Here is a 27,997-nt window from a genome sequence, read left to right on the forward strand (position 1 = left end):
CAGGAAACTGTTGTTTGCACGTACGAGTTCTGTAGTTATTATCCTTATCGAATAATTTGATGAACGACAGACAGAAGCATGACGGATGGGTGGTTGTGTAACGCTCCCCTCCAGCAGGGGGTAGTATGAATTATTCTGTTGCTTTCTGATCCGTCACTCGACACGGCGAAGAAGGGAGCTAGCTAACGTACATGTTCTACAAAACATCCCTGGTTGTACTATGAGTTACAAAGAGTGGCTCGAAAGTATTAAATGAAAACCTTTTCATATAAAGGAAGGAAATGTGAGCATTTTTTTGTTTTATTTGTTAGATATGTATGTATATCAAACATGTATTAGATTGTAGCGGCAATTGTAATTCATGACTTTCTTTCTATGCCATGACGTTATGATGTTCTCTTTTCTCTTCTCGAGTTAGTCAAACGTTATACAATTTGAAATTGAAATCCAATTTCAGGATTCTGTGATCTATCAGTGATGTTCGATGAGCCAATAGTATTAGATTTACCTCAGTTATCGTGTTCTGCTATTATCACTAGCCAATAACTCAAAGCTTAGTGTTAGCTGGCCGCTTCCTTAGTTTTCCTTGCGAAAGGCTAATATGCTGAGACTTGTTCTTGTCGACCAAAATATAAACAGTGTCTGGGAACCTGCTGTGGGTCTGAGGTGGAGGTCGCCTTGCCTAACAACATTGGACCATGAATCGCCCAAAGCCAGCAACACTCAGGCGCCCCAGCGCTGCCAAACCGTCAGGTTTGTCAACAACCCATTTAAAGCTCTGTATTCTGTCTGCAGTGTGTCAGTTCTACTGTGTATCAAGCTGACCCATCCCTAGCTCTTTTTACTCGGGACATGTGTTTTATTACTGTTGGCAAAGTAGTGCGGATCAGAAAGTACACACACGTAAACATTATTTATTGTCATCCACCCCAGGTCACCCTCCCCCTGGAGATTTCATTGCGCTCGGAGCAAAAGGTGGGGGGGAGTCCAAGGCACCTGCCGTCCTTCTGAAGCCAGCGTCCACGGGTACCACCGTCGATCGCAAACGGGAGACGTCCACCGCTCTGCCCTCCTCCTCCGGACTGTCCGGCCTCACCAAGCGGCCCAAGCTCTCCACCACGCCTCCGGTCAGCGCCCTTGGAAGGCTTGCGGAGGTCGCCGCTGTCGACAAGAGGGCCATATCCCCCTCCATTAAGGAACCCTCGGTCATACCCATCGAAGGTATGTGCTTTCTGTGTTTATTCCCTGGGGACTGTAAAGGGCATAACATGAACTTTACTTTTAATTAATGCACGTATGCATATTTACATGAATCAAAAATTCATTCAGTGCTCTGTATCTGAAGGCAGAGGCTTTGATGATGACTAAACACAATCTGAGATTATAGTTGATCATAATACAGCGATATACAGTAGAACACCAGGTTTCCAATTTCGAGGATCCCTGAAAAAGTAAAAATGATGGACCTGAAGATGTAATGTAATCTACAAGCTTGCAGGGTGTTAATGGTATGTGTAATGATTAAAAAATGATCCATTGGTAACACTTTACAATAAGGGTACATTAATTAACAGTGGTAAATGCAGTAATAAGCATTAACTAACAAGTTATTATTTTGTTAACTAACGTTATGGTGTTTATGTTAAAATCTATTTTATTAGTATAGCCCTTAATCACAGGTACAGTCTAAAGGGCTTAACAGGCAATATATTTATGACCCTAACCCTAAACTACGGTATGAATGTTTACATTATTTAATAACCCCCTAACCCTAATGCTATATGATAATGCTTATAACTGCATTGACCAATGTCTATTCATGCTTCATTAATGTACCTCTCTGTAAAGTCTTACCGATACATCTTGCTCCATAGTCCCCCCAGCTATTCTGTTGGATGACATCGAGGCCGCTGAGTCGGACGGTAACGACGATCGCATCGAAGGGCTGCTGTGTGGAGCCGTGAAACAGCTGAAACTGAACCGAGCCAAGCCGGACATCACCCTCTACCTCAGCCTCATGTTCCTGGCCAAGATCAAACCAAACGTGTTCGCCACCGAAGGAATCATTGAGGTGAGTTTTATCACTAGGAATTGTATTGCTGTTGCTGTTGTTGTTGTTTTTTCTTTTGTCTTGTGATCCGTCGCAACAGCTGCATTATATTTGTAAGTACATTGAAATTGTAGCTATTGCACAACATGTATTTTTTATTTATATCTGTGCTCTGTCCTCCATTCCAAAATATTTATATACTCATTGCCTTTTCATTAATATTTCTAAATTTGTGTGTAGATAATTTCTTATATATTGGGACCATGGCTAATACAGTTCTGAATCTCAAATGTAATATTGTAAACAGGCTAGAAAAGAAGACTATGTAAAGTTGACTTTACATAGTCAACTTTACATAGTTGATGTTCAAATTGTATTTTTTTTTACTCTCTTTTGTGATGTGACTCTCTCTATGAAGGCGTTGTGCAGCCTGCTTCGCCGGGATGCTTCTATCAACTTCAAAGCGAAGGGCAACAGTCTTGTCTCGGTACTGGCTTGCAACCTGCTGATGGCCGCCTATGAAGAGGATGAGAACTGGCCGGAGATCTTCGTTAAAGTAAGGGTCTTTTCACAATGTAAAAATACAATAAAAGTTTTTTTAAGTTTTCTTTATTCGACTATGGTGAAATATGCTTAGAGAGAGAATGGGTTGGGGGGGAGGGGGAGGGAGGGAGAGAGAGAGCATAAGCTTTTGTTGGCAATGAATAGATGCTTTAGTCCATTTGGTATTAATGCTCATGTGGACACTTTGTTTCTGTATAGGTGTACATAGAGGACTCTCTGGGAGAAAGGATCTGGGTGGACAGCTCCCACTGTAAGAACTTTGTGGATAACATCCAGACGGCCTTCGGCACTAAAATGCCCCCAAAGAGCATGCTGCTGCAGGCAGACACGGGCCGAACCGGAGGGGGAGACCTCAGCGCAGGTACACACACACACACACACACACACACACACACACACACACACACACACACACACACACACACACACACACACACACACACACACACACACACACACACACACACACACACACACACACACACACACACACACACACACTAAAGACTAGGGTTTCCCATGTATCTAAAATAATTTGGATCTGTGTGTTTTTGTTTGTGTGTGTTTTAGGCAGCAGCCCCCATCCATCCACTCCGGACGAGGACGACAGCCAGACTGAGCTACTGATCGGCGAGGACAAGCTCAGCCCTGAGGACGACGGGCAGGTCATGCCCAGGTACAGGAGCTGGTAGACCCCAACCCCCCCCCCGCCCCTATGGGAGAGGGGGCTACCTGAAATATAATTTCCAAATAACAATTATTTTTGGTTTTAGCTTCGCTTTTATTATTTTTTTTGCGGGACAATAGGTTAATTATTATCTCTACATTATCTATTTATCTATAAACACTATCAGTAAACACATTTTTTTTATTTGATTGCATTTTAGCTGGCTTCACCAATTGGCTCCTCGTAATATATCCTCTCAATATCCTATTGCCATTTTTATTAAATTTCACTTTTTCCCCAAAATGACCTGCAGTTAACACTAATATTAGCTGCAATCCCTGCACACCATTGCTCGAAGATGCCTACACATAAGCTGTGCACAATGGGACTCAAACCAAGAGGACCCTTCGGTCGGCCAAGTCGATTAACCCCAGCCATGACACTGGCCAATCCCATTACGGCACCGATGAGGGAATAAACTCCCCCCCCCCCCCCCCTCCTATGCGTTGCGCTAGGTACGAGGAGCTGGCAGAGAGCGTGGAGGACTACGTGCTGGACGTGCTGAGGGACCAGCTGAACCGCAGGCAGCCCATGGACAACGTGTCGCGCAACCTCCTGCGTCTGCTCACCGCCACATGCGGCTTCAAGGAGGCCCGCCTCATGGCCGTCCAGAGGCTGGAGATGTGGCTGCAGAACCCCAAGGTACCGCCTCTCGCTCTGCCCTGAGAAGCACGGATTACGGGGGGCGTCCACAGTCTTAAAGGGGAAGTGTGTCGAGTTTAGTGGTGTCTAGCAGAACGGGAGTGTTTTGAGTAGAATTGAGTATAATATTCATAAGTACGTTTCAATAGGTGTTTAATCCTATGATCCTATAATCCTATGAAAATACGTTTTTTTTGTCTTTTGTATTGAGTATGTTTCAATCTGCAACCACTACGCTAGATGCCAATGTATAAATGTTTGTGAATGCAATTTCAGACTGTACTGAAAAAAGTTATAGACCCTGGATAGCAATACTTGTCACCCTACAATCACACTCAATACACATTTTCAAATGTATGCACTCTCCTTATTAACATGTCAAGTTATAAAATGTTTAAAACTTACTTATGACTTTGGATTAAAGCATCTGCTAAATGACCAAATAGTCAGTACAAATTGTCAGAACAGAATACAAACAGCATTTGTGAGAGAACAGCAGCAGCAAATCCATCTGTGTGTCCCCAGCTGAACCGACCAGCGCAGGACCTGCTCATGTCCATGTGCATGAACTGCAACACGCACGGCTCAGATGACATGGAGGTGATCTCCGTCCTGATCAAGATCCGCCTGAAGCCCAAAGTGCTCCTCAACCACTACATGCTCTGCGTCAGGTCTGTCCTTTCACGTTGCGTTCCATCCGATGCTCCTTTCAGATCACAGTCCCGTTTGAATATCTTTTTGATCTGTGATCTAACCACAGCTTTTTGTATGTGACCCGCACACACACAAACACACACACACACACACACACACACACACACACACACACACACACACACACACACACACACACACACACACACACACACACACACACACCAGGGAGCTGCTGAATGCGCACAAAGACAACCTGGGCACCATGGTGAAGCTGGTGATCTTCAACGAGCTGTCCAACGCCCGCAACCCCAACAACATGCAGACGCTGCACACCTTGCTGCAGCACAGCCCTGAGCAGGCCCCCAAGGTGACGGCCGGGCGCCCCGCCTTCCCTTTTATTTCAAAAGGCCATTTCTCTGGACAGCCCTTAATCCCCAGTTAGGCTCAAAGTGCTTCACAGGCCACATTTTAGGGCACCCCTCTGAACCGAACCTCCCAAAGGGAAAGGATAAATTACTTCATTATCAAGGAAGAAAGCTAGAGAAGGGACGCTCAAAGAAGGATTTGAGTGTAGTGGGTGCCATAATGGTCCCGCATAATGGTAGCATCACAAAATTATTTTTAAATAGCCGATTAGTGACTATTTTACCACCAGATGTGATTATCCATTATTACAATATATATTGAAATCAACCCCATAGCGACAAGTGACCATGTCCACACAGACGAATGATCGACAGAGAAGCCTACCTGCCTGGTGCACCTAACCAATTATGCTGGGTGCTGATCCAGCTGCTTTATCCGACGCATTCAGGGTGGGACGCTTTCAATCCCCTGTGTGGCCATCAGTGTCACCCCTGGTGGCAAAACGAGGGGATTTCTAACCACCAAAGTTTCAAAAAAACGGCTGTTGGAACGACTCTTTTCTTTTCTGGTGCCTCTACACCCTCCAGTTCCTGGCTATGGTGTTCCAGGACCTGCTGACCAACAAGGACGACTACCTGCGTGCCTCGCGCGCCCTGCTCCGCGAGATCATCAAGCAAACCAAGCACGAGATCAACTTCCAGCCCTTCTGCCTCGGCCTGATGCAGGAGCGCAAGGAGACCACTTACACCGAGATGGAGTTCAAGGTGGGCTCTTCTTCAATGGTCCTATGTGGATGAAAAAGGGAACCGCACCCCCCCGCTGACCCCGTACAGGGTTCTGTGATTCAGGGGGTGGCCAGCTCCCCTGTAAACGGTCCTTCGACTCACTTTCACTTTCAATAAGCATATAAACCAATATGAAACAGTGGGTGATTTTGCAGAGATTGTGCATGCAGTAGCACGATTGTAACCCATAGGGGGAGTCCTCTAGAACAGGGGTCAGCATCCTTTTCAACATGCAGTGCCAGTTTGAAATTTTCTCGTCAATGAGTGTGCCTTAAGCAACAATATATTAAGCTGAATTATGACACAGCGAACAAAAACATTTCCAGAAGACCTGGAATTGTATAATGTTTTTTTTGTTGTTATATTTGCAACACGGGATTACAAATTATAATTACATATGTCCCATCTTAAAACACCACTTTCAGAAACTCATTCTGTAACATATTTGCAATGCGAGAAATGTAAAAAACGAGAATATATGAGAATGTTGGAACCATCCACATCATATCTTTAAGACATGTACAGCTTTGCAAAATCATGTGAAGGTGATGCATACAGGCCACTTGCAACAATATTTTAAATAATTTCTTCTCTATTACTCACAACATAGGTTTAGGCTACATACTATTAATTGATCCCATTTCAGAACACTGCTTTCAGTAACTCATTTAAATATATTTGCACTGGGAGAAAATGCCCAAAACAGAATAAAGTGCAAAAAAAAACGGTAGTAATGATTATGCTGCCGCATTGTTTTTTGTTTTTTTCTCAATTGTGCCAATGATTATGCTGCCACGTGCCAGTGGTGGCACGCGTGCCTCGGGTTGCCGAACCCCTGCTCTAGAATAAAGAAAAAAAATGTACAAGTGGGGTTGTGGTTCTCCTTTGAAAGCCTGTCGAAGGCTGGTGTGGTGGTGTGTGCAAATTTCCAACACATTCTACCCATACAATCTCTCTCCCTCTCTCCCTCCCTCTCCCCCCTCCAACCACAGGAGCGTTTTGTTATCCAGGTGACTGACCTGCTCACGGTCTCCATGATGCTCGGCATCACCGGCCAGGTCAAGGAGGCGGGCCTCGCATGGGACAAAGGCGAGAAGAAAAGTGAGTGATCTGCCTTGTTCTTCAACAGCCGCCCCTGAGCAGCGCAGCCTTATTTGTCCTTTCTGCAGCTTTTGTCCCCTAAAACATAAAGCCCAACCGCAGTCATTTGTGACATCAGACTCTTTGGGGGGTGGGGGGGGATGATTCCAGATCTGGAGACCCTGCGGTCCTTTCAGAACCAAATCGCCGCCATCCAACGAGACGCCGTGTGGTGGCTTCACACCGTGGTGCCCTCCATCAGTAAAACGGGCGCCAAAGACTACGTGCACTGGTATGAGTCCATTGAGACGTGCATGCGCCAAGGCAGGAGCTTATGTTAGCTACAGCTGGTTGTTGATCAGCTGCCGTCTTCCCCACATGTTCAGCCTCCACAAGGTGCTGTTCACAGAGCAGCCCGAAACCTATTACAAGTGGGACAACTGGCCGCCGGAGAGCGACAGAAAGTGAGCCTTTCCTATTTTCCATTTGGGTGCCCCTGGCACTGAAGTATAGAACGGGGAATATGTGTAACCATGTAAATGATGGATGGTTAATTTACGTTTTAATACTAAATACATAGTTATTAATGGTTCATTAATATTGTATATTAGCCTAATCTGAAACCAGCTCCTTATGTGGAACAGCTGATATATTTTAGTGATGTTGCATTTGTATTTTGCATGTGTGTATCTATGTTTATGTGATGGTATGCCATTGATTCCCTGGACGAATGAGGTTGCGATTGTGATCAGAAAATGTAATTTAATTCATATGACTGTATGATGTATGAACACCTGCCCCCCCCCACCCCCAGCTTCTTCCTGCGGCTGTGCTCTGAGGTTCCTCTGCTCGAGGACACCCTGATGCGCATCGTGGTGATCGGCCTGTCCCGGGACCTGCCCTTGGGACCCGCCGACGCCATGGAGCTGGCAGACCACCTTGTGAAGAGAGCCGCCGGGGCCCAGTCCGATGGCATGTGGCGGTCCCCTTCTCATGTTTTTCTGTTATTTTCGGAGTTTGCTATTATATTAGAGAGCAACAGAGAGACTTGAGAAGCTAGGAGGACTCAAATGGTTTGAGAAGCTAGGAGGATGTTAGGGTTTGAGAGAGCAGGACCTATAACCCTAACTGCTCCTGACGAGATGGCTGTTGCCTTGCATGCTTGCTTGCTAGCGTTGCTGATGCCCCTCTTAACAGAGCGGTATGATCCGCCTCTCCTCCAGATCTGGACGTTTTGAGGGTGGAGAGGATCCAGCTGATCGATGCAGTGCTCAACCTCTGTACCTACCACCATCCGGAGAACATTGTGATGCCTTCCGGGTAACGCTCCGTTCCATTTGTTAATGTACTGTCATGCTCCTATGAATGCCTGTTTGGATTGGTCATGGTCATTCATATCAATGCTTCTTTTTTACTTTGAAGGTATCAACCACCAAATCTGGCAATATCCGCACTCTACTGGAAGGCATGGCTGCTGTTGCTCGTGGTGGCTGCATTCAATCCACAGAAAATAGGTATTCATCATCCATTCATTTGGCTTTTTGACAAAAACCGGCCCAACCTTATATCCAGTGACCCCAACCACAATGCAACCACATCCAGTACATAATAACAAAAAACAACACTATATGTTCTTAGCTTTTGTAGTTACAAAGCTAGCGTAATTTAAAGATCACAAAATGCACAGTGAGAATAATATGTGGAACAAAGAGGATCCAATACAAGTCGGCACCCAAATCAAAAAAATAAAACAAAAAACTCACCCACCCCATCCCTGAGGCAATCTGTTTTCCAAAGTAAAACATAGATTTGAATCCATCAATCCATGTCATTTTCTTACATCGATTCTGACCAAAGACGGATCAAAGATTTCCTCCTGACAAACATCCGAACCCACATTGTTCCGCCTCTCCTTCTCCCCCAGGCTTGGCTGCCTGGGACGGCTACCCCACGCTGAAGATGCTCATGGAGATGGTGATGACCAAGTACGTACAAAGAACCTAGCTCCCCATTATTCCAGAGGCCCCTTCTCCCATCCCCTGACCCTCTGCCCTACCCTCTGCTTCTCGGCAGCAACTACTCCTTCCCGCCGTGCACGGTGGCCGACGAGGACACCAAGACGGAGATGATCAGCCGGGAGCTGCAGACCTCCCAGCGGGAGAGGCAGGAGATCCTGGCCTTCGAGAGCCACCTGGCGGCCGCCTCCACCAAGCAGACCATCACGGAGAGCAACAGCCTGCTGCTGTCCCAGCTCACCACCCTGGACCCCCAGTAAGACCTGGAGGCTGGGGGAAACCAGCTAGACACAATGGGCTGTAGGGCAGTAGGATCATGTGATTGGATCAGTGTTATATGTATCTGTATAATGGATGTGATATACTGATATCAGTGTATGTGCACCAGATGCTATCAGCATTATGATAATAATGAAATTATACAAATACATATAGCCAGAATTATAGCCAGTTATAGCCAGAATTTAGAAACATGACTTAAGTCATGTTTTTATTTATTCTGTTTTTAATGTATGTATAGACAGAACTTCAAAACATGACTCTTTTCGCGTTTCTTCTTTGACATTTATTTATATTGTTTTGTGTTTTTTTCTTTTCTCAAGGGGACCCCCTCGCCGGCCCCCTCCCTCGGTCCAGGAGCAGATAAAGACCCTGAACACGTCTCTACGCCTGGGCCACCTGCTCTGCCGCAGCCGGAACCCCGACTTCCTGCTCAACATCATCCAGAGACAGGTGACCCGACTCTTCTCTTTAACGCAAACTAGCCGGCTCCAAGCTGACAGGTAGTCTAACTGTAGGCATAGTTGAGCATGACACCTTTCCCCTACCTGCTCCTGTTCAATCACGTGGACTAAGTCACACTTCGGATACATGTCATCAAGTGAATCTGATGACATGTACTTTTAGAATGGGCTGACATTTCAGGCGCCGTACTGCTTAACTGCATCTTGCGTCACATGTACTATGAATTGAATCTCAATAAGACTTGGCTGGTAATTTAAAGGTTAAAAACGGCACCTGTCCTCGAACACTGATACTTACTTAAAATAGATACTAAATATACTTAAAAAGGTACTAAAAATAACCAACCGAAGAGATCTGATGAAATAATGGTAGTCTGAACCTGGTGGTTCGGCCTGGTAGAATCCTAATAGTAGGTCATTGCACCCTGCTTATCTGTTAAGAAGAAAGTTGGAATCTGTGAAAGATAACAAATAGATGGAGGCGTGGTCCAATGTACCAGTGAACCATGCACTCGGGTTGGATCTCTAACCTGTTGCCCTCCATTCGGGGGATGCTCCCCAGGCCTCCTCTCAGTCCATGCCCTGGCTGGCCGACCTGGTCCAGTCCAGCGAGGGGTCCTTGGACGTGCTGCCCGTGCAGTGCCTGTGCGAGTTCCTCCTCCACGACGCCGCCGACGACAACTTTCCCACGGAGGACGAGGATGAGGCAGAGAGCAAGGAGCAGAGGGCCAAGAAGAGACAAGTATGTTCCTCTAGTCTTCATCGTTCATCGGTTATTTTTGTATTTTCCTTTTGTTCATTCATTTTTGTAATGATGTTGAATATTAAAGACTTTTTGGAAATTACTGAATCAATTGAGAATAAAGAGATTTTTAGATTTAGATTTCTGTAACTGATTATATACAAAAGGGTTTCATTAAACCAATCTTAAAATTCATGATTTACTGTGCTATTCGCTCTGGAAATCATCATATTTGCATAACAAACTTGCGTATCTCCGTGCAAATAAAAGCCCCTCCATCTCTGCGACGGGAGAGAACTGTGCTGTGAAGTTCCCTTCAAAATAAAAGTCCCTTCCCAACAGAGACAGCAGAAGCAGAGGCAGCTGCTGGGGCGCCTGCAGGACCTCCTGCTGGGGCCCAAGGCGGACGAGCAGACCACCTGTGAGGTGCTGGACTACTTCCTGCGCCGCCTCAGCTCCTCCCAGGTGGCCTCGCGGGTTCTGGCTATGAAGGTTTGCTTGAGTCTTTAAGTCTGACACACTTTTTATCCAAAGCTTCTCACAAGTGGGGCTAAGAACAATAGAAGCATGCAAATCCATGTTGGAAGAACAATGAATGTATAGCATTTTTTCTTTTTATGCAAATGCAAATTTCAATTATAATTCTTTCTGGACAGAGTCCAGAATAGCTAAAGGAATCAGAAAGACAAGATTAATCGATTGATGACATATATTTTTAATTAATTAATATATTTATTTGTGTTTTTTTTAAAAGTCTTCAAGAGAAGCATTTCCCTTCACAATAAAAGCGGGCACTTTTAGACCACTCGCATCCAAACCGCCTTGTGACTACACCCTGACATCATTTCCCGCGCAGGGTCTGTCGCTGGTCCTGGGGGAGGGGGGTCTGCGGGACGGCGAGGAGCGCGACCAGCCCATGGAGGAGGACTCTGCGGACGCCGAGCTCCTGCCCGGGTACCAGTGGCTCCTGCAGGACCTGCCCAAGCTGCCTCTGTTCGACAGCGTCCGCGGCATGACCTCCACTGCCCTGCAGCAGGTCAGTGATCACCACCCCCTCCCCCCCCCCCCCCCCCCCACACACACACACCATCGCACACTGTCCTTGTTAAAGGGAAAACCATAATCAGGGTATTTTGGCGTCATCTGTCAAATTGTGTGCCACCTTCAGCTTCGGCTCTTGATTAATATACCCTGACGGGTGATTTCCTCTAACAAGCGGTGCACTCGGTCTGACAGTTGTATCTGCAATTCCGGCATAACGGTGATGTGATAGCACCGTGCCTTAATTAGTGCTCAGGGAAAGCCTGCCAAAGGGGAAGGAAAGTGCTGCAAATTGCCAGTTGAAGGCACAGTACACAAGCACATGTGTGCACATGGTGAGGACAGATCCACCTAATTTGGAAAAACCCGGATAATATGTTATTTTTTATGACAGACAGACCAAATACTCTCAGCCTTCAACACTAGGCTGCAACCCTAATATTGTAATCATAAATTTAACTCAACTCAAGAATCAATATGACAAGCTTTCACATAGCTACAAAAAGCTGAACGAAAATGTATAGGGTACAAAATATAATTTAATGAATACAAAACGAAAGTACTAAATCTAAAATGGTGATAAACATTGAGGCATTTCATGCCAACCTAACCATTTATTATGAAGCTTGCCTGACGTCCTAATGTCATTGCAGGCCATCCACATGGAGACGGATCCACAGACCATCAGCGCCTACCTCATCTATCTCTCCCAGCATGCACCGGTGGAGGAGCAGGCTGCACACAACGACTTGGCTCTGGTGAGAGATACCATAATATAAGATTGTACTTGATTCATCCCAGACAAATTCAGGTATCACAGCGTATTGTATGGGACATTGATGGCAATTTCAAAACAGAAGAAAATTGAAAGAATAATAAATAAATACATACATTATGTGCCGCAGAAACGTATGAGTACATGTGTAAAAGTAAATGTATACATTACAGACTGTTGAGATGAACATTATTAACAAATTGAAGTGATGCATCTCTGAGCAAATGCTTTTTTTTTATGGACTTTATTTTATATATAACGTTTTTTTATTGGCCTACCTTTGCACTATTCAGAATTATTTTGCACTATTGTAAATATTCCGTATTTTATTTGACCTAATTTTAATCTTATTGCACCGTGGGTCGGGGACAAAATTTGGATTCCTCTGTTTTGGAATTGTGAATAAAACAGACTTTGACTTTACACACCGCTGTGCGTGGCTCTTTGTAGGACGTGGCGCGTCTGATCGTGGAGCGCTCCACCATCATGAACAGCCTGTTCTCCAAGCACTCCTGCCGGCCTGAGTCGGATGCCGTGCTGTCGGCCTTCCTCATGATCTTCTCCTCCTACATCCGCCGCATGCGCAAGACCAAGGAGGGGGAGGACCTGTACAGCTGGGTGAGCCCCCGTCTCGCTAGCTCCAGCTGAACTGAAATGCGTTCCAACGTCTTACTCCCCACACTCTCTTTCTGCTACTTGATTTTGAGGATTATTTGCTTTGGCTTTGGCGTCTAGAGAAGCGCTTTATATATAACATTAGGTTTAACCATGAAATATACAGATTTTAAAAGACGTTATGCTTTTAATATTTACATTTTTGTATATATTCAGTAATGTTTGCAACAAATTTTGTTTGTTTTTTCGTGTTGTTCTTATTGATGTTATTTTCCAGTCCGAGTCCCAGGACCAGGTGTTCCTGCGCTGGACTACAGGGGAGACCGCCACCATGCACATCTTGGTGGTCCACGCCATGGTCATCCTGCTGACCCTGGGACCACCCAAAGGTACAGTTCGCACCTTTGGAGTCACGTTGGCATTGAGTCATTTCAGCGGCGTCTTGGAGCCCAAGCGACTTACAACTGAGGCTGAGAACGCTCAGAACATACAATCAGAAAAATAAAACAACAAATAAATGTATACACGGTGCGACTAAACTCATTTAAATGTGCAGAGTGTGAAGTAGCCTTAGGAAACAGAAACATAAGGTTGTTATTCGTAAAATCAATGATTGACGATGAACATACTCGTTCCTACCACAAATGTTTCCTCCCCCGACCCAGGCGAGAGCGACTTCTACGCCCTGCTGGACATCTGGTTCCCCGACAAGAAGCCCCTCCCCACCGCCTTCCTGGTGGACACGTCGGAGGAGGCGCTGCTGCTGCCCGACTGGCTGAAGCTGCGCATGATCCGCTCGGAGGTGTCGCGGCTGGTGGACGCCGCGCTGCAGGACCTGGAGCCCCAGCAGCTGCTGCTGTTCGTGCAGTCCTTCGGCATCCCCGTGTCCAGCATGAGCAAGCTGCTGCAGTACCTGGACCAGGCCGTGTCCCACGACCCGCAGACGCTGGAGCAGAACATCATGGACAAGCGTGAGTGGGGCCCGAGTCACCTTTTTTAACATTGTTTTTTTTTTAATCATTTCGCACATTAGTTTAGGGCTTGAGCGAAGTCCTCAACAAATGGAGAGATTTATAGGATTTTTGGTTGATTCATCAAGGTATCGGTTGATTGTTTTTTTGGTTTGGCGAAGACTCATTTAGTATGAATACACTGCCATGGATACTGGCCATTGCCCATCACAACTTAGTCGAAGCAGGATATGCCTGCTTGTCCGACGAGCAGTCAAAATAAAAAACATTCCAAAATACATTTTAATTATTTGAAACGGAAAGCTACGTAATCGATTGACTTCAATGATGTCATCGACTCATTTCAGCACCACTTTATTTTGTTTTTGTACAAAAAGAAATTTGTACTTGTACTTGTGCTAAGGTACTTTTTCGCATTTGCATTGGTATGCATTCATGTGTACACACATCAGTCCCCTGTAATGTGAATGTGTCTGCGTGCCTCCAGACTACATGGCCCACCTGGTGGAGGTGCAGCACGAGCGAGGAGCCAGCGGGGGGCACACTTTCCACGGCCTGCTCAGCGCCTCCCTGGCCCCACGCCGAGGTCAGTGCTCACCGGCCCTCTTTGGTTCATGCTGTTATTAACACGTTCAATGAAATCACCAATGCATGGCTCGTCTCGTGGAGAGTCTGAGTCCCAGACGAAAAAGGTTTTGGGTTGGACAGTCAGAAGAATACCTGTAGGCATCTACTTAGCAAGAGGCCTCAACCAATTGCATCTAAATGAATATCTTTAATATACTAACAGAATATATATATATATATTTTCTCTTCTGAAAAATATACTTATTGTAAGTTGCTTTGGATGAAATAATCAGCTAAATGCCCTTAATGCAAATGTACATGTATCTGAATGTAATGTAAAGGCTTTTTTATGGTCCCACGTTCCCGCAACGCAATGACCACGCAGACGCTTCAACGCAGTCGTGAACGTTTATGGTTCTGCGTCAGGTTTTAGTTAGCGGACCAATCACGGCCCTTGCTGCTGCGTCGCCTCGACGGAAGGTTACGATTTTTGGGAGGCGCACGTCCGGCCCTTGCGGTGGACGCAAGGAAGGTCCGTAAGGACGTAATGGGTCCATAACCCCTTTGCGTTGCGGGAACGTGGAACCATAAAAAGCCCTAAACGATTGGATTCAAGCTAAATTATATGAACATGTTGCTCTGTGCATTGTTGCTTTGTTTTATAAATGTTAACAATACAATATCCCTCCACAGATTCTACTGATGGGGGAAAGGCAAAGGTGACTGTGGAAACTCCCCAAAGTTCAGCAAAGATACGAACAGCCAATCAGATGGCCGTCATTGAACCTACGGATGACCTCACCGGCCTACTTCTGAAGGTAGGTCCGTCGGTATTATGTTGAGGGCGTCCATGACAATTAATTGATCAGTAATCAGAATTTTGTAGGGCTGGGTAAAAATAGCGATTCATCAATGCACTGCAATTTATTTGTTCTCGATTCAATCCGATTAAGATTTTTTAAAATCGATTATTTCCATAAAAAGAAAAAGCATACTCAGTCATTGTAATCTAGAACCGAGTATGCCTAAATTTACATGCCCTTTTACATTCGTCCATGTTATGATTATTACTTTTATGCTGCAAGATTAGCTCAGGAACAATACTATACAATGTTTTATTCCATACTATACAATGTTGTATTCCCTTTTTTGCTAATTAAAGCACAACGAAATGGTCAATTCATTTTGAAATGGTTAATTCTAAATAATATTTAGGTATTTCTGTCATCTGCACGTGTTATTAAATCGATATCGAAGCAATTGAATCAATATCAAATCGAATCGATATCGGATCGAATCAAGACCGAAAGAATCGGAATTGAATTGAATTGTGAGGTACCTGGCAATACCCAGCCCTGAAAGATTTGTGTAACTACTCTATGTTATCGTTTTTTTATTTCAAATCATTCATTTAATGACTTAATAATGACTTTTTTATTGTTAAAAGTGCAGGCCAATATATATATATTCAATAATACCCAGGGCTTTTAAAGTGGTAATTTAAATGATCAAAAATCCCAATCTGTCCTACTTAGATGAGGCTCAAGGGTAAATATCAGGGAGCACAAATCAAAGTTAAAGTTAAAATGTATGAAGTCGTATGATGTTTGGGATCAACATGAATTTCCCTTGGCCGGTTCAGAAGGATTTTTAATTTTTCTAAATTGATAGTCTAATCCAGCTCCCTCCTCCCTTCTGTGTTCTGTTTGTAGTTTATTTGGGCTGATTTATTCTCCTTCACGTCCCTCCCCAGATCTTCCCCCTGAAGGCGGACCCCCGCTGGCCGGGCCCCCCTCCCAGCCAGCTGTCCCTGGCCCTGCAGCAGGCCCTGGCCAAGGAGCTGATGAGGGCCAAGCAGGGCCTGGTCCAACCGGCGGGCCTTGCCTCCAGCCTCCTGCAGGCCATGGCGGCTCTGCTCGGCTCCGCCCACGCCGGCCCGGTCGTCGTGGCGATGCACCGCAGCCACGCCCTGTCGTGCCCTCTGATGCGGCAGCTTCACCTCTACCAGGTAGGGAAGGATGGCAGGGTAAGCGGTAACAACCAGAGTTAATCCATGATAATAGAGACGGCTGTGGTTTCATGTTTCTATATCAGATTAAGATAACTTGATTGATCCCGGGGACATTGTTTGTGTAACCATAACTCTGCTCAAGATAATGGAACATAGAATGAGTTAGTACTTATTATAGTAGAATAAGGACAAAATATACAACACAAAAGTTTGATAGAGCAATACCAATATAGGGAAAAAACAATGTATCAGTAAATTCAATACAATTAGCATAACAAAACACACGTACACAGTTTGCATATCCATAAAATAAACCTAACCTAAAGTGGCCCATGAAAATTCAGAGATATTACACATAAACATGAATTGGGTACGTTTTTTGGCCCAATGTGATTCTAAGTTAAACTAATTAAAGTCCCTCCCCCCCCCCCCCCCCCCTCCCCCAGCGGCTGGTGACCCAGGACGGAGCGTTCTCCTCCCTGTTCCTCAAGGTGGTGGTGGAGATGCTCACCTGGCTGGAGAACCCTGCAGTGGAGGCGGGGCCCCTAAAGGGCCTCCTCAAGTCCTTCGCCGGGCAGTACTCCCACAAACACCGACTTAGTGACGGTGAGGAACGCTCCTCGCACCCCACTTCACAAGAGTTGGTCCGTTTGGTCGTTAGTTGTTTGGTTCACTGGTTGTTACTGCGGTACTAAGTCATCCAGCAGGTTAAATATTAAGTTAATTTAGTTATTTAGAAGGACCGCTAGCTAGCTTGTCAGATAGCCAATTGGCTAGTTAGTTGCATAGTTAGCGTGGCAGTTAGATATGTTGTTCTTTTTATTATTGTTATTATATAACCTGTGTGTGTGTGTGTGTGTGTGTGTGCGCGTGTGTGTGTACATACAGTTCGAGCAGGTTTCCTCCACCTTGCAGAGGCCCTGGCGTACCGGCGTGACAGCGAGGTTGCGGTCAGAGCCGTGATCGACATGCTGAAGGCCGGGGAGAGATGTAACCCAGAGGCTGAGCTCATAGGCAAAGGTAGGCTTTAACCCCACTGTGTGGCCCTCCGGCCGACCCTTGTAAAGGAGCTGAAGGGGAGATTTAAGAGCTATCATTATTTCTCAGAAATTGCCTCAGCCATCGGCCCGCTATTAGTGAGTGTATTGCTCTGTGGAATATCTGCTCTGGTTGACTTCGTGTCTGCCTCTGTATGAGACAATTTGAGTTGGACCGCAGGGCATCTTTTCACTGATTGGTCCAGGGATCCATCTTGCCTGTCAATCACAGGTGTGTGATTGCAACCCTTCTCAATGGTGGAGAAACGTAGGGAGGGCGGGAGCAGAGATGGAGGGGACTCTTTTGGTTGTTCATTTTCAAAGTCGTCGCTCCCTCTCACTCTTAAATCGTATCTGCTGCACCTTTAAGCTGAGTTAGTGATGCCTTTTTTTACATGATAATGTCAAACAAACTTTGATCTGGTTACCGGTAAATCAGCTGGTCTAATTGAAATAATGAACTGCCCATGGTGATGTAATGAACTGGTACCAAGCAGAGGCAAAGATGATTCAGTAATGGCAACGTGAAAAGTGACTAATGATTTGTTAATTGTAAGTGATTAGCATTAAGCATGTCTTCTGTAAATTAGTGTTGCAGGGGCTGATGGAGACGAAGTCGCCCTATCTGGAGGAGCTCCTGTCTCTTCTAATGACCATCGGCACCAAGAATGGGACAGCCGGTCCTGTTGCCATGGTGATTTCACTATTGCTCCGGGAGACAGAGGAGATGGCTGTAAAGAAAGAGGGGGAGTCCAACAAGTGAGTGCCACATGTCTAATAGTCCCATCGGGTGTTGGTTCAGTGGATGAACCAAGCCTTTATTGGGTTAGTTGTGTCACAACGTTGCTTTTCTCAATTAAACCTAAGAGATTCAAATGACATCAGCGGGTTGCAGTTACCACTGAATTTATTTTCTGTATGAGTAGCTAACAAATATCCGTCCTAAAATATGCTCTGAGTGCTAACTTGTTTAATGACTACTGGCTAACTTGGTCTAGTGCCTTGTGAAGGGACTTGAACTGTGTTAACGAAACGTGATAGCATTCCATCCATCACCAATCATCAATCAGGTTTGTTATTAAGAGCAGCTATACGGTCATTCAATGCAAATTCATCCCAGAAGTTCAGTCTTTGTATCGTAGGTTTATCATTCGATGCGTTATGCAGAAGAAGCTTCAGCATTTCACTAATCACCATATGATCGGCTCCTTTCCTTCAGCTCGGAGGTGAGCCAGACCGGGCTCAGCTCGGGTCTGTTGGTGGACTGGCTGGAGCATCTGGACCCCGAGGTGACCTCCGTTTGCCCAGACCTCCAGCAGAAGCTGCTGTTTGCCCTCAACAAGGTACAAACATTTATCTACAGTCCTATACTGTCCTCCTATCTCTTTACCATTCAAATGATTACAAATGTATTTTTTCGTCCCAACTCCAGGGCCGTGGAACCCCTTCGTACAGACCCTACCTGCTGGCCCTGCTCACCCACCAGTCCAACTGGTCCACCCTGCTGCAGTGCATCAGCGCCGTGCTCAGCAAGCGCAGGGACCAGAGGTAGGGCTGGCTGGGACCTAATGACTGACTGGAATAATACTGGGATGCACAAGCTTTCATCATCCTTTAATGGAGGAGGAGGATTATTCTCATTATGTGTGTGTGTGTGTCTGTGTTTCTGTGTGTGTGTGTTTGTGTGTGTGTGTGTGTGTGTGTCTGTGTGTGTGTGTGTGTGTGGCACCAGACTGGACCCTTCGCCTGCCCTGGACTTCCTGTGGGCCTGCAGCCACATCCCACGCATCTGGCAAGGCCGTGACCAGAAGATCCCTCAGGTAGGAGTCGAGGTTTGGCAGCGTGGTTATTGTGAATTAACGTCATGCAACCATTTTCTGCAATAAATATTAGAAATGTAAATGCATACTTCCGATCCTATATTGTAATACGTTTTAAGGTTTACATATCCTCATCTTGTGAAATGAGGCATCACATTTTTGCATCACTATTGTCCACAATATGATTATGGGAAAGACAATGATCAAAAGATGACCACGGAAACCCAAATGAACCCGGCGTTAAACGGCGTAGCCTGACCACCGCTCTCTCTCTCTCTCTGCGTCTGCAGAAGAAGGCGGAGGAGTTTGTGCTGCGGCTGAGCTCGGAGGAGCTGGTCAGCCTGGTGGATCTCATCCTGCTGGAGTCCGAGCTGGCCACCTCTACCCCTGCCGACGAAGCCACCACCACTACCAACCCGACCAGCAGCACCAGCAGTGGCTCCCCGGACCAGACGGCCTGCTCCCTGATCCAGTCCCGGCTGCCCCTCCTCCTGTCCTGCTGCAGCGCCGACGTGGACCTCATCAGGATGGTGTGCGAGTACCTCATAAGCTGCACCAAGAAGTGGGGCGACAGGTAGGCCTGGTTGGTGGTGGTGGTGGTGGTGGTGGCGGTGGTGTTGGTGGTGTTGGTGGTGTTGGTGATGGTGATGGTGGTTGTGTTGGTAGTAGTGGTGGTGGTGGTGGTGGCTGTGGTGGTGGTGGCGTTGGTGATGGTGGTGGTGGTTGTGTTGGTGGTGGTGGTGGCTGTGGTGGTGGTGGCTGTGGTGTTGGTGGTAGTGGTGGTGGTGGTGGTGTTGGTGGTAGTGGTGGTGGTGGTGGTGGCGGCAGCAAAACTGTATTTTTCCCTTCTTTTCATTACCCGCCACTTTTCACTCCCAAGTTTCTTGTCTGGGATAAATCAAGTTGATCTTAATCTTAAACACTTGGATCCACCGTGTCACTTTTCACTGCACGTTTTTTTTTTCCTTTTGTCTAAATGTATGCAATTTACTAAATGTCTTTAGCAGATGTATCATGCTCCCTTTGGTCTGTGCCGCACCCGTTGGCAGGAACATTCAATGAGAGGAGACGTGGAAAACCCCGTCGACGATGTCTCCTTCAGGCGATTGAGCAAGTCCTCTCCAATGCTAGCTCTGGACAGAGAGGCCGTAGTGTGCAAAGGGTTGATAGTCTCTCTTGAAGCTAATACTGCTTCTGTTACTGGTACAAGTCATTCAGCAGACACCTTCATCCAAAGTCTGCCCGGCTGGGTGGCAAACACCCTAGCGCGTCCACCAATGGGCTAATCCGCATCGGCGTCTGTTTGTTTTCTAATCATTTGCAAATACACATGCTTAGCATATTTCATAGCCCTGTATCGCTTGCCAACGTGCTAACAAGCCACACGGTTTGACACGCGTTCCGTTTTTTCTGTTTTGTCTAATGAGCCACACACACCCGGACCGACCTCCTCCCCGCTCCCATTAGAGTGCCACGAGATGGGGTGAAAAAGGAGCACACTAGTTATAGTTCCTACGTCTCTCGGCCCTGGTGAACTTTGTAGACTCCCCCCTTCCATCAAGCCCACGGCCGCGGCGCGGGCAGAACTCGATAATTAGCTCTATTGGTGTGAAATTAGGGAGCAGACCGAGTCGTCTGACAAAACCAGGATCCCCTTTAAAACAGCTCTGTGTGTGTGTGTGTGTGTGTGTGTGTGTGTGTGTGTGTGCGTGGGTGTAGTAATAATAATAACGATGAAGCCGAGGGGATTAGACGAGCCACGAGGGCTCACAAACACCCTGCTCGCCTTGTGTTGCGAGCCCCCCTGTAAACCAGACCGGGCCTGCCGCGGAGATCAGGGGGGCATGCTTTCTTCCTCGTGGTGGAAAGCACGTCTTGGGTGCGCTATAAAGCGCTTTAACGAGAGATACTTTTGGCCAAGGTCAAGCGAAATGAGCTTTGGAATTACAATATTTTAAATGCAGCTCAGCGGACTTGGGAAGAAAGGAAAAAGCAGGGCTGATGTGTGTAAATCCATTTTAAAGGAGAAGGGTCGGCTGGCTCTTGTGCAGGATAAACAGTTGTTTGCGCTGAAAGCACTCTGCGTGCTAATGCTAAACACACGGATGAGATTGCTTGTGTTTATTCTGACGTCTTAATCGACTGCTTTACAAGGTGCGAGGAAGTTCTTTGTCAAGGTCGTGTGCAACTTATGCTTAAATGGGAAGCTGGTGGTAATTAGGTCTTTGGTTCTGCGTGGACTACAGTGTCCCGTAAGGCGATCAGAGGCTTGAGGCCGTAGGATGATCGGATGAGCGCAAATGACATCGTTTGTGGATTGAATTTGTCTGTATAAGGCTATCAAGACTTTTTGCATAAACGATCGTGGTGCATTCATCCCCGTTTCCCCAACTGGAACCAAAGAGAAAGGCACTGTCATGCTTTGTGATCTCGTCGTTAGTTACTTCGGGGGGGGCCAACGTTGTATCGATTTTCCATTGCAAAGAGCGAGTAAAGGGGAAATTACCGTACCGAATGGTCATTTCTCGGAAATGGCCACATCATTCCACTTTAGGAAAATTAGACCAATAAAGCTTACTTGGGTGAAATAAAGAAACACTCTCTACTTGGGCACAAAATCAGGTGATTTAGTTCTGGCCAGACCAGACTAGCCGCACACTATTGATGGCACAATCGGAATTGAATCTCCATAATAAAAAATTACGTACTTATAGTAAATAATACACTAGGCACAAGGTGTAATAAGGTTTCTGAATGGGCCATCGATCAGAAGACAAGTACAGTTTTAAGAAAAGAACAAGCATTAAAAAAAGAGACATTAACTGTTAAGTTAAATTTGTTTAATCAGCCGGTTTCATCGGCGGCTGTTCCTGCGTTGTATCTCCACAACCACAGACACCCCATAATGTCCACCACTTCCTTGAGTGTGATGAGCAATAATCTCATGTGCTCTTTGGTCGTGAGAGATAAGGTGAAACATGACAAGTTCAAGAGTGATTGTTGATCACAAACGGGGAAGGCACACACGCACGCACACACAGCACTTTATTTCAAAATGAATCAGTTTGGCTTTGTCCTGATGGTCTTCCCCAACAAGCAAACACCTCAGTTCACATGGAAGAGAACCACATTTGAATTGATTTGTCGTGCGACTGCTTGGTCACCATTAGGGAGTTTATATATAGACACCAGGATAAACCGACTTTACTACTTACTAATAGGAAGCAGCAGATGCCACGCCACTGCTCTAGAGGTAGTGGGTGTAGTCTGTGAACACTGATGCAGGGGAATAGTAAATAGTCAAAGAGCGTTGTTGTGACGATACAATCCCTTGTCTTTCTCTTCGTGCACTTTCCACAATGCATTTTTTTGCACTTTGCCTTTAATTAATTTTACTTATCTATTTTTATTTTATTACTTTTATTACTAATTTTATTGCAATTTCTTTTTGACTTTGCCTTTGTTTTCTTTTACTTATCTATTTTCTTATATTGTATGACTGTGTTTCAATGTGAAGCACTTTGAGTCTGCCTCGCGTATGAAAAGTGCTACATAAATAAAGCTTCCTGGCCTTGCCTTGCCTTCATTTTGAAAAGAATGCATTTGTATTTGAACTTGCAGTTGATCGCCCCGACGTCTCTCTCTCTGTCTCCCTGTGGTCCTTCAGTGCGATGAGTAAGCGTTGTCAGAGTCTGCTGCTGCAGATCTACCTGCAGTCCCCCGAGGTCCTGCAGCACGTCACCCTCCCGGACGACACCTGGAGCAGCGGGGGCGTGGCCGACGGCACCACCTGCAAGGTGAGACCTGTTGGTCACGCATGCATGCACAGTGGCACACACACACAGACGCACACACCCATACACACAGGCGTACACACAGGGGCATGCACACACACTGGTGCACACACATGCAGACACACTGGTGCACACACATGTACACAACCACACACACACACACACACAGGGGTGCACACACACGCAGGCACACACATGCAGACACACTGGTGCACACACACGCACAGACATGCACGCAGACACACACCCAGACACACACACACACACACACACACACACACACACACACACACACACACAAACAGAGGCTTACTGACACATAAACAGAGGCGAGCCCACACACACAAACAGGCGCACACAGACACACAGGCACACACACACACACTCACAACGCACACGGTTTTCTTTCGAGTACCGGGACTCTCCGTTATTTAATCCTACTTCTAAACACGATCTGAAACCAAACAAGAACTTAATGATGTATTTAATTAAAATAGGGTTATAATATTCCCTGTGGATATGTAGGGATTATCCCGATTCCCCGCCACATCACCCCATTATATCGTCTCTCCGCTGTGTGTTTGCCAGCTGGATGTGTTCTCATCACCACACCTCATCGGGATGTCTGTGTACTGTGTGTCTCCTCAGATGGACGTGCTGGTCCATCGGCTGGTCTCGCTGCTTGCCGAAACGGGAGAGTCCAAGTCTGCGGAGAGCCGCATGTCAGACGCCAACCTGGCCTGCAGGAAGCTGGCCGTCTCTCACCCCGTGCTCCTACTGCGGTACGGGTCCCCCTGGATGAAGTTAGAGTCCTAGTGCCTTCCACTACAATGTGGACGTATAGATCGATTGAATGGGCGACTTGATAAATACCAGTGTAGAGTTAAGGTCTAACCGCAGTTTGCAATCAAACCCAAGTCCACTCAAAAAGTATGTGAAAGGATGATAAAATAATCAAAATGTGTTGTATCGATATTTACGCAGAATTTGACTTTGTACACACATAGTAAAATACGTACAAACAAATTTGCATTCCGGACTTCTGTTTTCTAATCCAGTGTGCGTGCGTCTGCTGTTATCTGCCGAGTTTTGACCCGCCTTTTCCTCTCGTGCCCCCCTCCTCTCCGCAGGCACCTGCCCATGATCGCAGGGCTGCTGCACGGCCGCATGCACCTCAACCTGCAGGAGTTCCGCCAGCACAACCACCTCACCTTCTTCACCAATGTGCTGGCCATCCTGGAGCTGCTGCAGCCGCTGGTGTTCCACAGCCACCACCAGAGGGCACTGCAGGACTGCCTGCTCTCCTTCATGAGGGCCCTCAAGGTGGGCCCACGCTTCATTTAGATATACGAATAAAAAGGATATGTATGTTTTTAAATATATCTATATTTTTGGTAAATGTTTATTTTGTATTAAGACAGGATTTGAATTTGATTGCATCCTCGAATCTATGTCATGTGTGTGAAACGTTTGTGTTTTGTGTGTAGAACTTCCAGCGCAGCCGTTCCCCTTTGCTTTTCATCAACAAGTTCCTTCAGTTCACGCAAAAATACATTACCCACAATGCAGCGGCAGCGGTTCCTTATCTACAGAAGCACTCGGACATATTGCAGTGAGTTCATGGACACACAAAAACCACATCATGCTATGCCCTTAAGGGATGAATATGTCAGGCACATTATAATTAATGCACTTTTAATGGACTGCTTTTGCGTTGTTTTTCCGAACAGGGCTTTGTGCTCGGAGAACCCACACCTGGGGCAGCTGAAGTCTCTGCTGGCTGGACTCACCCTGCCTGTAAAGAGCTGCTCAGCAGACAGCAACGCTGATGACAGGGATGGTAAGCACAACTACAATACCCACAATACCTCTGGTGTGTTTTATTATTATTATTGAGTTGATTGAATGGTTTGATTATTCCCAGCCTCCTCTTTGAATCACTTTGAAGTGATTCAAAGCGTCTGCTGAATATAATCCTAAGGTCAATGCTGAAAAACCTTAACTGCTCTTTTATTCTAATAGATGGAAGTTTTGAAGCACATCTTCATAACTTTACCCTTCTTATTATCATATTGTCACGGCATCTAAGATATTTGCTTTGGACACCGAGACATTTTGCCGTGTTTTTGCCATGTACTGTTATTGTGCTGGGATTTATTTGTATTTCACTGAAGTGATATGGCTTAACTGTGTGTGTGTGTGTGTGTGTGTGTGTGTGTGTGTGTGTGTGTGTGTGTGTGTGTGTGTTTTGCGGTGCTTCTTCTAGATGAGCCCACCGGCGGCGCCCTGCCCCTGGTCAACATCTCGGCCTCCGTGACCCTGACGGCCGGGGACATGACCCTGTACCTAAAGAAGATGTCCAGAGGGGAGGCGGTGGAGGGTAACCCTGGCCACACACAGCCCCTTTATCGTCTCGGTGTAGCGTTGCCAGGGGCCTTCGTCTCTAACCTGTGGGCTCTCGGTTCTACAGATGTGCTGGAGGTGCTGACCGAGGTGGACGACAAGTCCCGAAGGAGTCCCGAGATCATTCAGTACTTCACCGTGAGTCCCCCCCCCCCCCCGCATCCGCTCTCCCAGTTGTTCACTCGTTCACTCATTCATCCATCCATCCAGACAGTCAACTGACCGCATCGTCATTCATTCATCCGTTGGTCCATTCATTCAGCCTGCCATTGAGTCAATTCATCCAGTCATCCTGGCATCAGCATTTATCCATTCTTCCAGTCACCAATTCATCTACTCATACAGCCATCAGTGCAATAGCCAGTATAAATATAAAAGGTACATTTCTGCATCTCTCATGTCTGCATGTGTTTCATGCGTGTGTGTCATGCGTGTGTGTGCAAGTGTGCGTGTGTGGAGCACCACCCCCCTCACATTGCTTTGTGTTGACGGTTGTCCCCAGAACGACCTCCAGAGGCTGATGATGTCGTCGGAGGAGCTGTGCAGGAACATGGCCTTCAACCTGGCCCTGCGCTGTATCCAAGGCAACCCCCGGTGAGTGGACCGTCCTCCTCGTGTGTGTTTGTTTGTGCGTCTGAAGAACCAAAAAGGTTGATGGTTATTATTCAAAGAGCGAAAGTTTGGGAGGGTAGCATTTGTGCTTAGGGCTTTTGACTCCCAGCCGAAAGATTCCGGGTTTGAAACCCAATGTCTGCCTTCTACCTGTAGGCAACCCTGAGAATAGACGCAAGCACCTCATTAATGAGGAGTGTGTGTGAGTGTGTGTGCGCTCCTTTCTTTCACAGCAATCAAATGACCCTTCACCATAAACCAACGTATCCATAAGTTATTAATACAGAACATGCATCTGTATGATCCCTATTTTGCTCCAGGTTGCTATTTGAAGGTAGTTTAGGTTTGGTTGAAGGAGTTGCTATTGAGTGTTTGTGCTCTGGACGTACTGGGTTAGAACAGCACTCCACGTCACTCAGCCTGTCAACGCGTTGCCACACTGTGCAGCTACGAGTGGATCGGTCCGTAACGTGACGGGATGCTTTCTCTCGCTCACAGACTGGCGAAAGACTTCCTCCCCACCTTCATGTACTGCATGGGAAGCGGGAACTTTGATGTGGTGCAGACGGCACTCAGGAATCTTCCGGAATATGTGCTCCTCTGCCAAGGTAAGGACAACACACCATTTAGTCACGTTCACCAAACTAACTCCAGCGAGCAAATGCCTACCCCACCAATTGAAAAAAATAACCAAAATGTTTTGATTTAACTTTTAAATACAGTACTCTATTGTCAAATCAAACTTTATCCATACAGGTTTTTTTGTGCAAAACAGCATTAACAACTCCTTCGCAAGGATAACATCACCTAGACACAGAAATTATAGTAAATAACAGTAAAGCAAAATCTCAATCACAGAGGTACTTTGGATGATGTACAATAATCAACAGAGAAACCATTAAGGTTTGAGACGAAAGCTAAACTACAATAAACTTAAATCACTAAGCAGACACTTTGATCCAAAGATAGAAAAAAGTGTTTTAAGAGGATGTCATCATGCCCATAACATGTCGTTGTGTGACCTTTCCCCCCCCCCCCCCCCCCCCCCTCAACCCAATAGAACATGCAGACATATTGCTCCACAAAGCTTTCCTGGTGGGCATCTATGGACAAATAGACACCAGCGCCATGATCGCAGAAGCCATGAAGGTCCTCCGCATGGAAGCTACAACGTAACTAATACAGACAGAACTCCTCTGATCGTCTGCTGTAAACCATTGTCGTGATAGCGTTTGTTTTTTGATTATTTCCCATTTCACAAGGAGATTTGTTATTCCTCTAGTTCTGCTTATTTTTAGGTGTGTAAGCAAAACAAAACATACAAACACATCATACTTGTTAGCCTTTGGCACTTTCGTATTCACTTTGGTTTTATGAGACAAACATTTTCGAAATTGCAAAATTAAAATACTGCTTAGGGGTTAAATTGTTATTTTTATTTTTAAGGGATGTTGGATGTATGGCAAATATATTAAAAAAAAAACAGTTCCTTTGTGTGTCGCTCCGCATTTCAGAAGTGATATTTACAAAACCCTCAAATTGCACACATTAAGCAAACGGGAAATGCAATGTATTGAGCTTTGAACTTTGCTATTTACATCAGAAGAAAATGACAAAAGCCCAATGTTTGTTTTTAGTATTGGGTACTTAATCTCATAAGACTGCAAATCCCTTCAAATTAAAAGACACTTTGCCCTTTGCCCTACTGCTGAATTACTCATTTGATAAAGAAAAAGGATGCCCAGTATTTTTCTGTAAAACATTAAATAACTAGCTTGAGGAATGTCGTAATATGTTGTCCTTAAAAGTCTCAAATGAAACTGACTTATTTGGTTTGTTCAATGAAATCACAGACATTAATTAAAATACCACCTTTTTAACTCCCATCTGTTATATGCTCTTAGAAAAAGTAAATAAACTGTCACTTGGACAAACCCATGATTTAATGGCTTTTATATTGGATTGCAATGCATATACAAT

General features: G+C 45.8%; 1 protein-coding gene across 1 annotated transcript; it reads left to right on the top strand.

Moving 5' to 3' along the window:
* Positions 1 to 170: 170 nt before the first annotated feature.
* ints1 (integrator complex subunit 1) lies at positions 171 to 27,929 on the top strand. Its single transcript, XM_079746499.1, has 47 exons — positions 171 to 283; positions 640 to 753; positions 934 to 1,221; positions 1,875 to 2,071; positions 2,469 to 2,606; positions 2,813 to 2,975; positions 3,185 to 3,290; positions 3,797 to 3,983; positions 4,509 to 4,654; positions 4,866 to 5,007; positions 5,594 to 5,770; positions 6,784 to 6,892; positions 7,043 to 7,163; positions 7,258 to 7,335; positions 7,686 to 7,843; positions 8,095 to 8,191; positions 8,294 to 8,385; positions 8,796 to 8,856; positions 8,945 to 9,142; positions 9,489 to 9,618; positions 10,192 to 10,371; positions 10,714 to 10,863; positions 11,228 to 11,407; positions 12,066 to 12,170; positions 12,638 to 12,805; positions 13,080 to 13,191; positions 13,468 to 13,773; positions 14,261 to 14,359; positions 15,034 to 15,158; positions 16,094 to 16,348; positions 16,798 to 16,957; positions 17,240 to 17,371; positions 17,979 to 18,147; positions 18,608 to 18,731; positions 18,821 to 18,936; positions 19,121 to 19,208; positions 19,499 to 19,782; positions 22,876 to 23,005; positions 23,651 to 23,784; positions 24,133 to 24,325; positions 24,490 to 24,614; positions 24,733 to 24,842; positions 25,269 to 25,382; positions 25,473 to 25,543; positions 25,908 to 25,999; positions 26,516 to 26,625; positions 27,078 to 27,929. The coding sequence occupies exons 2-47, from the start codon at positions 699 to 701 to the stop codon at positions 27,191 to 27,193; spliced, it is 6,591 nt and encodes a 2,196-aa protein (XP_079602625.1). The 5' UTR covers positions 171 to 283; positions 640 to 698; the 3' UTR covers positions 27,194 to 27,929.
* Positions 27,930 to 27,997: the final 68 nt, after the last annotated feature.

The sequence above is a fragment of the Pollachius pollachius genome, assembly GCF_949987615.1.
Source record: "Pollachius pollachius genome assembly, chromosome: 11".
NCBI classification, from domain to species: Eukaryota; Metazoa; Chordata; class Actinopteri; order Gadiformes; family Gadidae; genus Pollachius; species Pollachius pollachius.

What these genes read in the sequence shown, in the direction of transcription:
- ints1 (XM_079746499.1), top strand. Translation starts at nt 699, where the DNA reads ATGAATCGCCCAAAGCCAGCAACACTCAGGCGCCCCAGCGCTGCCAAA. An exon ending in CGCGGGTTCTGGCTATGAAG is followed by an intron (nt 10,864 to 11,227) that starts GTTTGCTTGAGT and finishes TTTCCCGCGCAG; the next exon opens with GGTCTGTCGCTGGTCCTGGG. An exon ending in CACACAACGACTTGGCTCTG is followed by an intron (nt 12,171 to 12,637) that starts GTGAGAGATACC and finishes GGCTCTTTGTAG; the next exon opens with GACGTGGCGCGTCTGATCGT.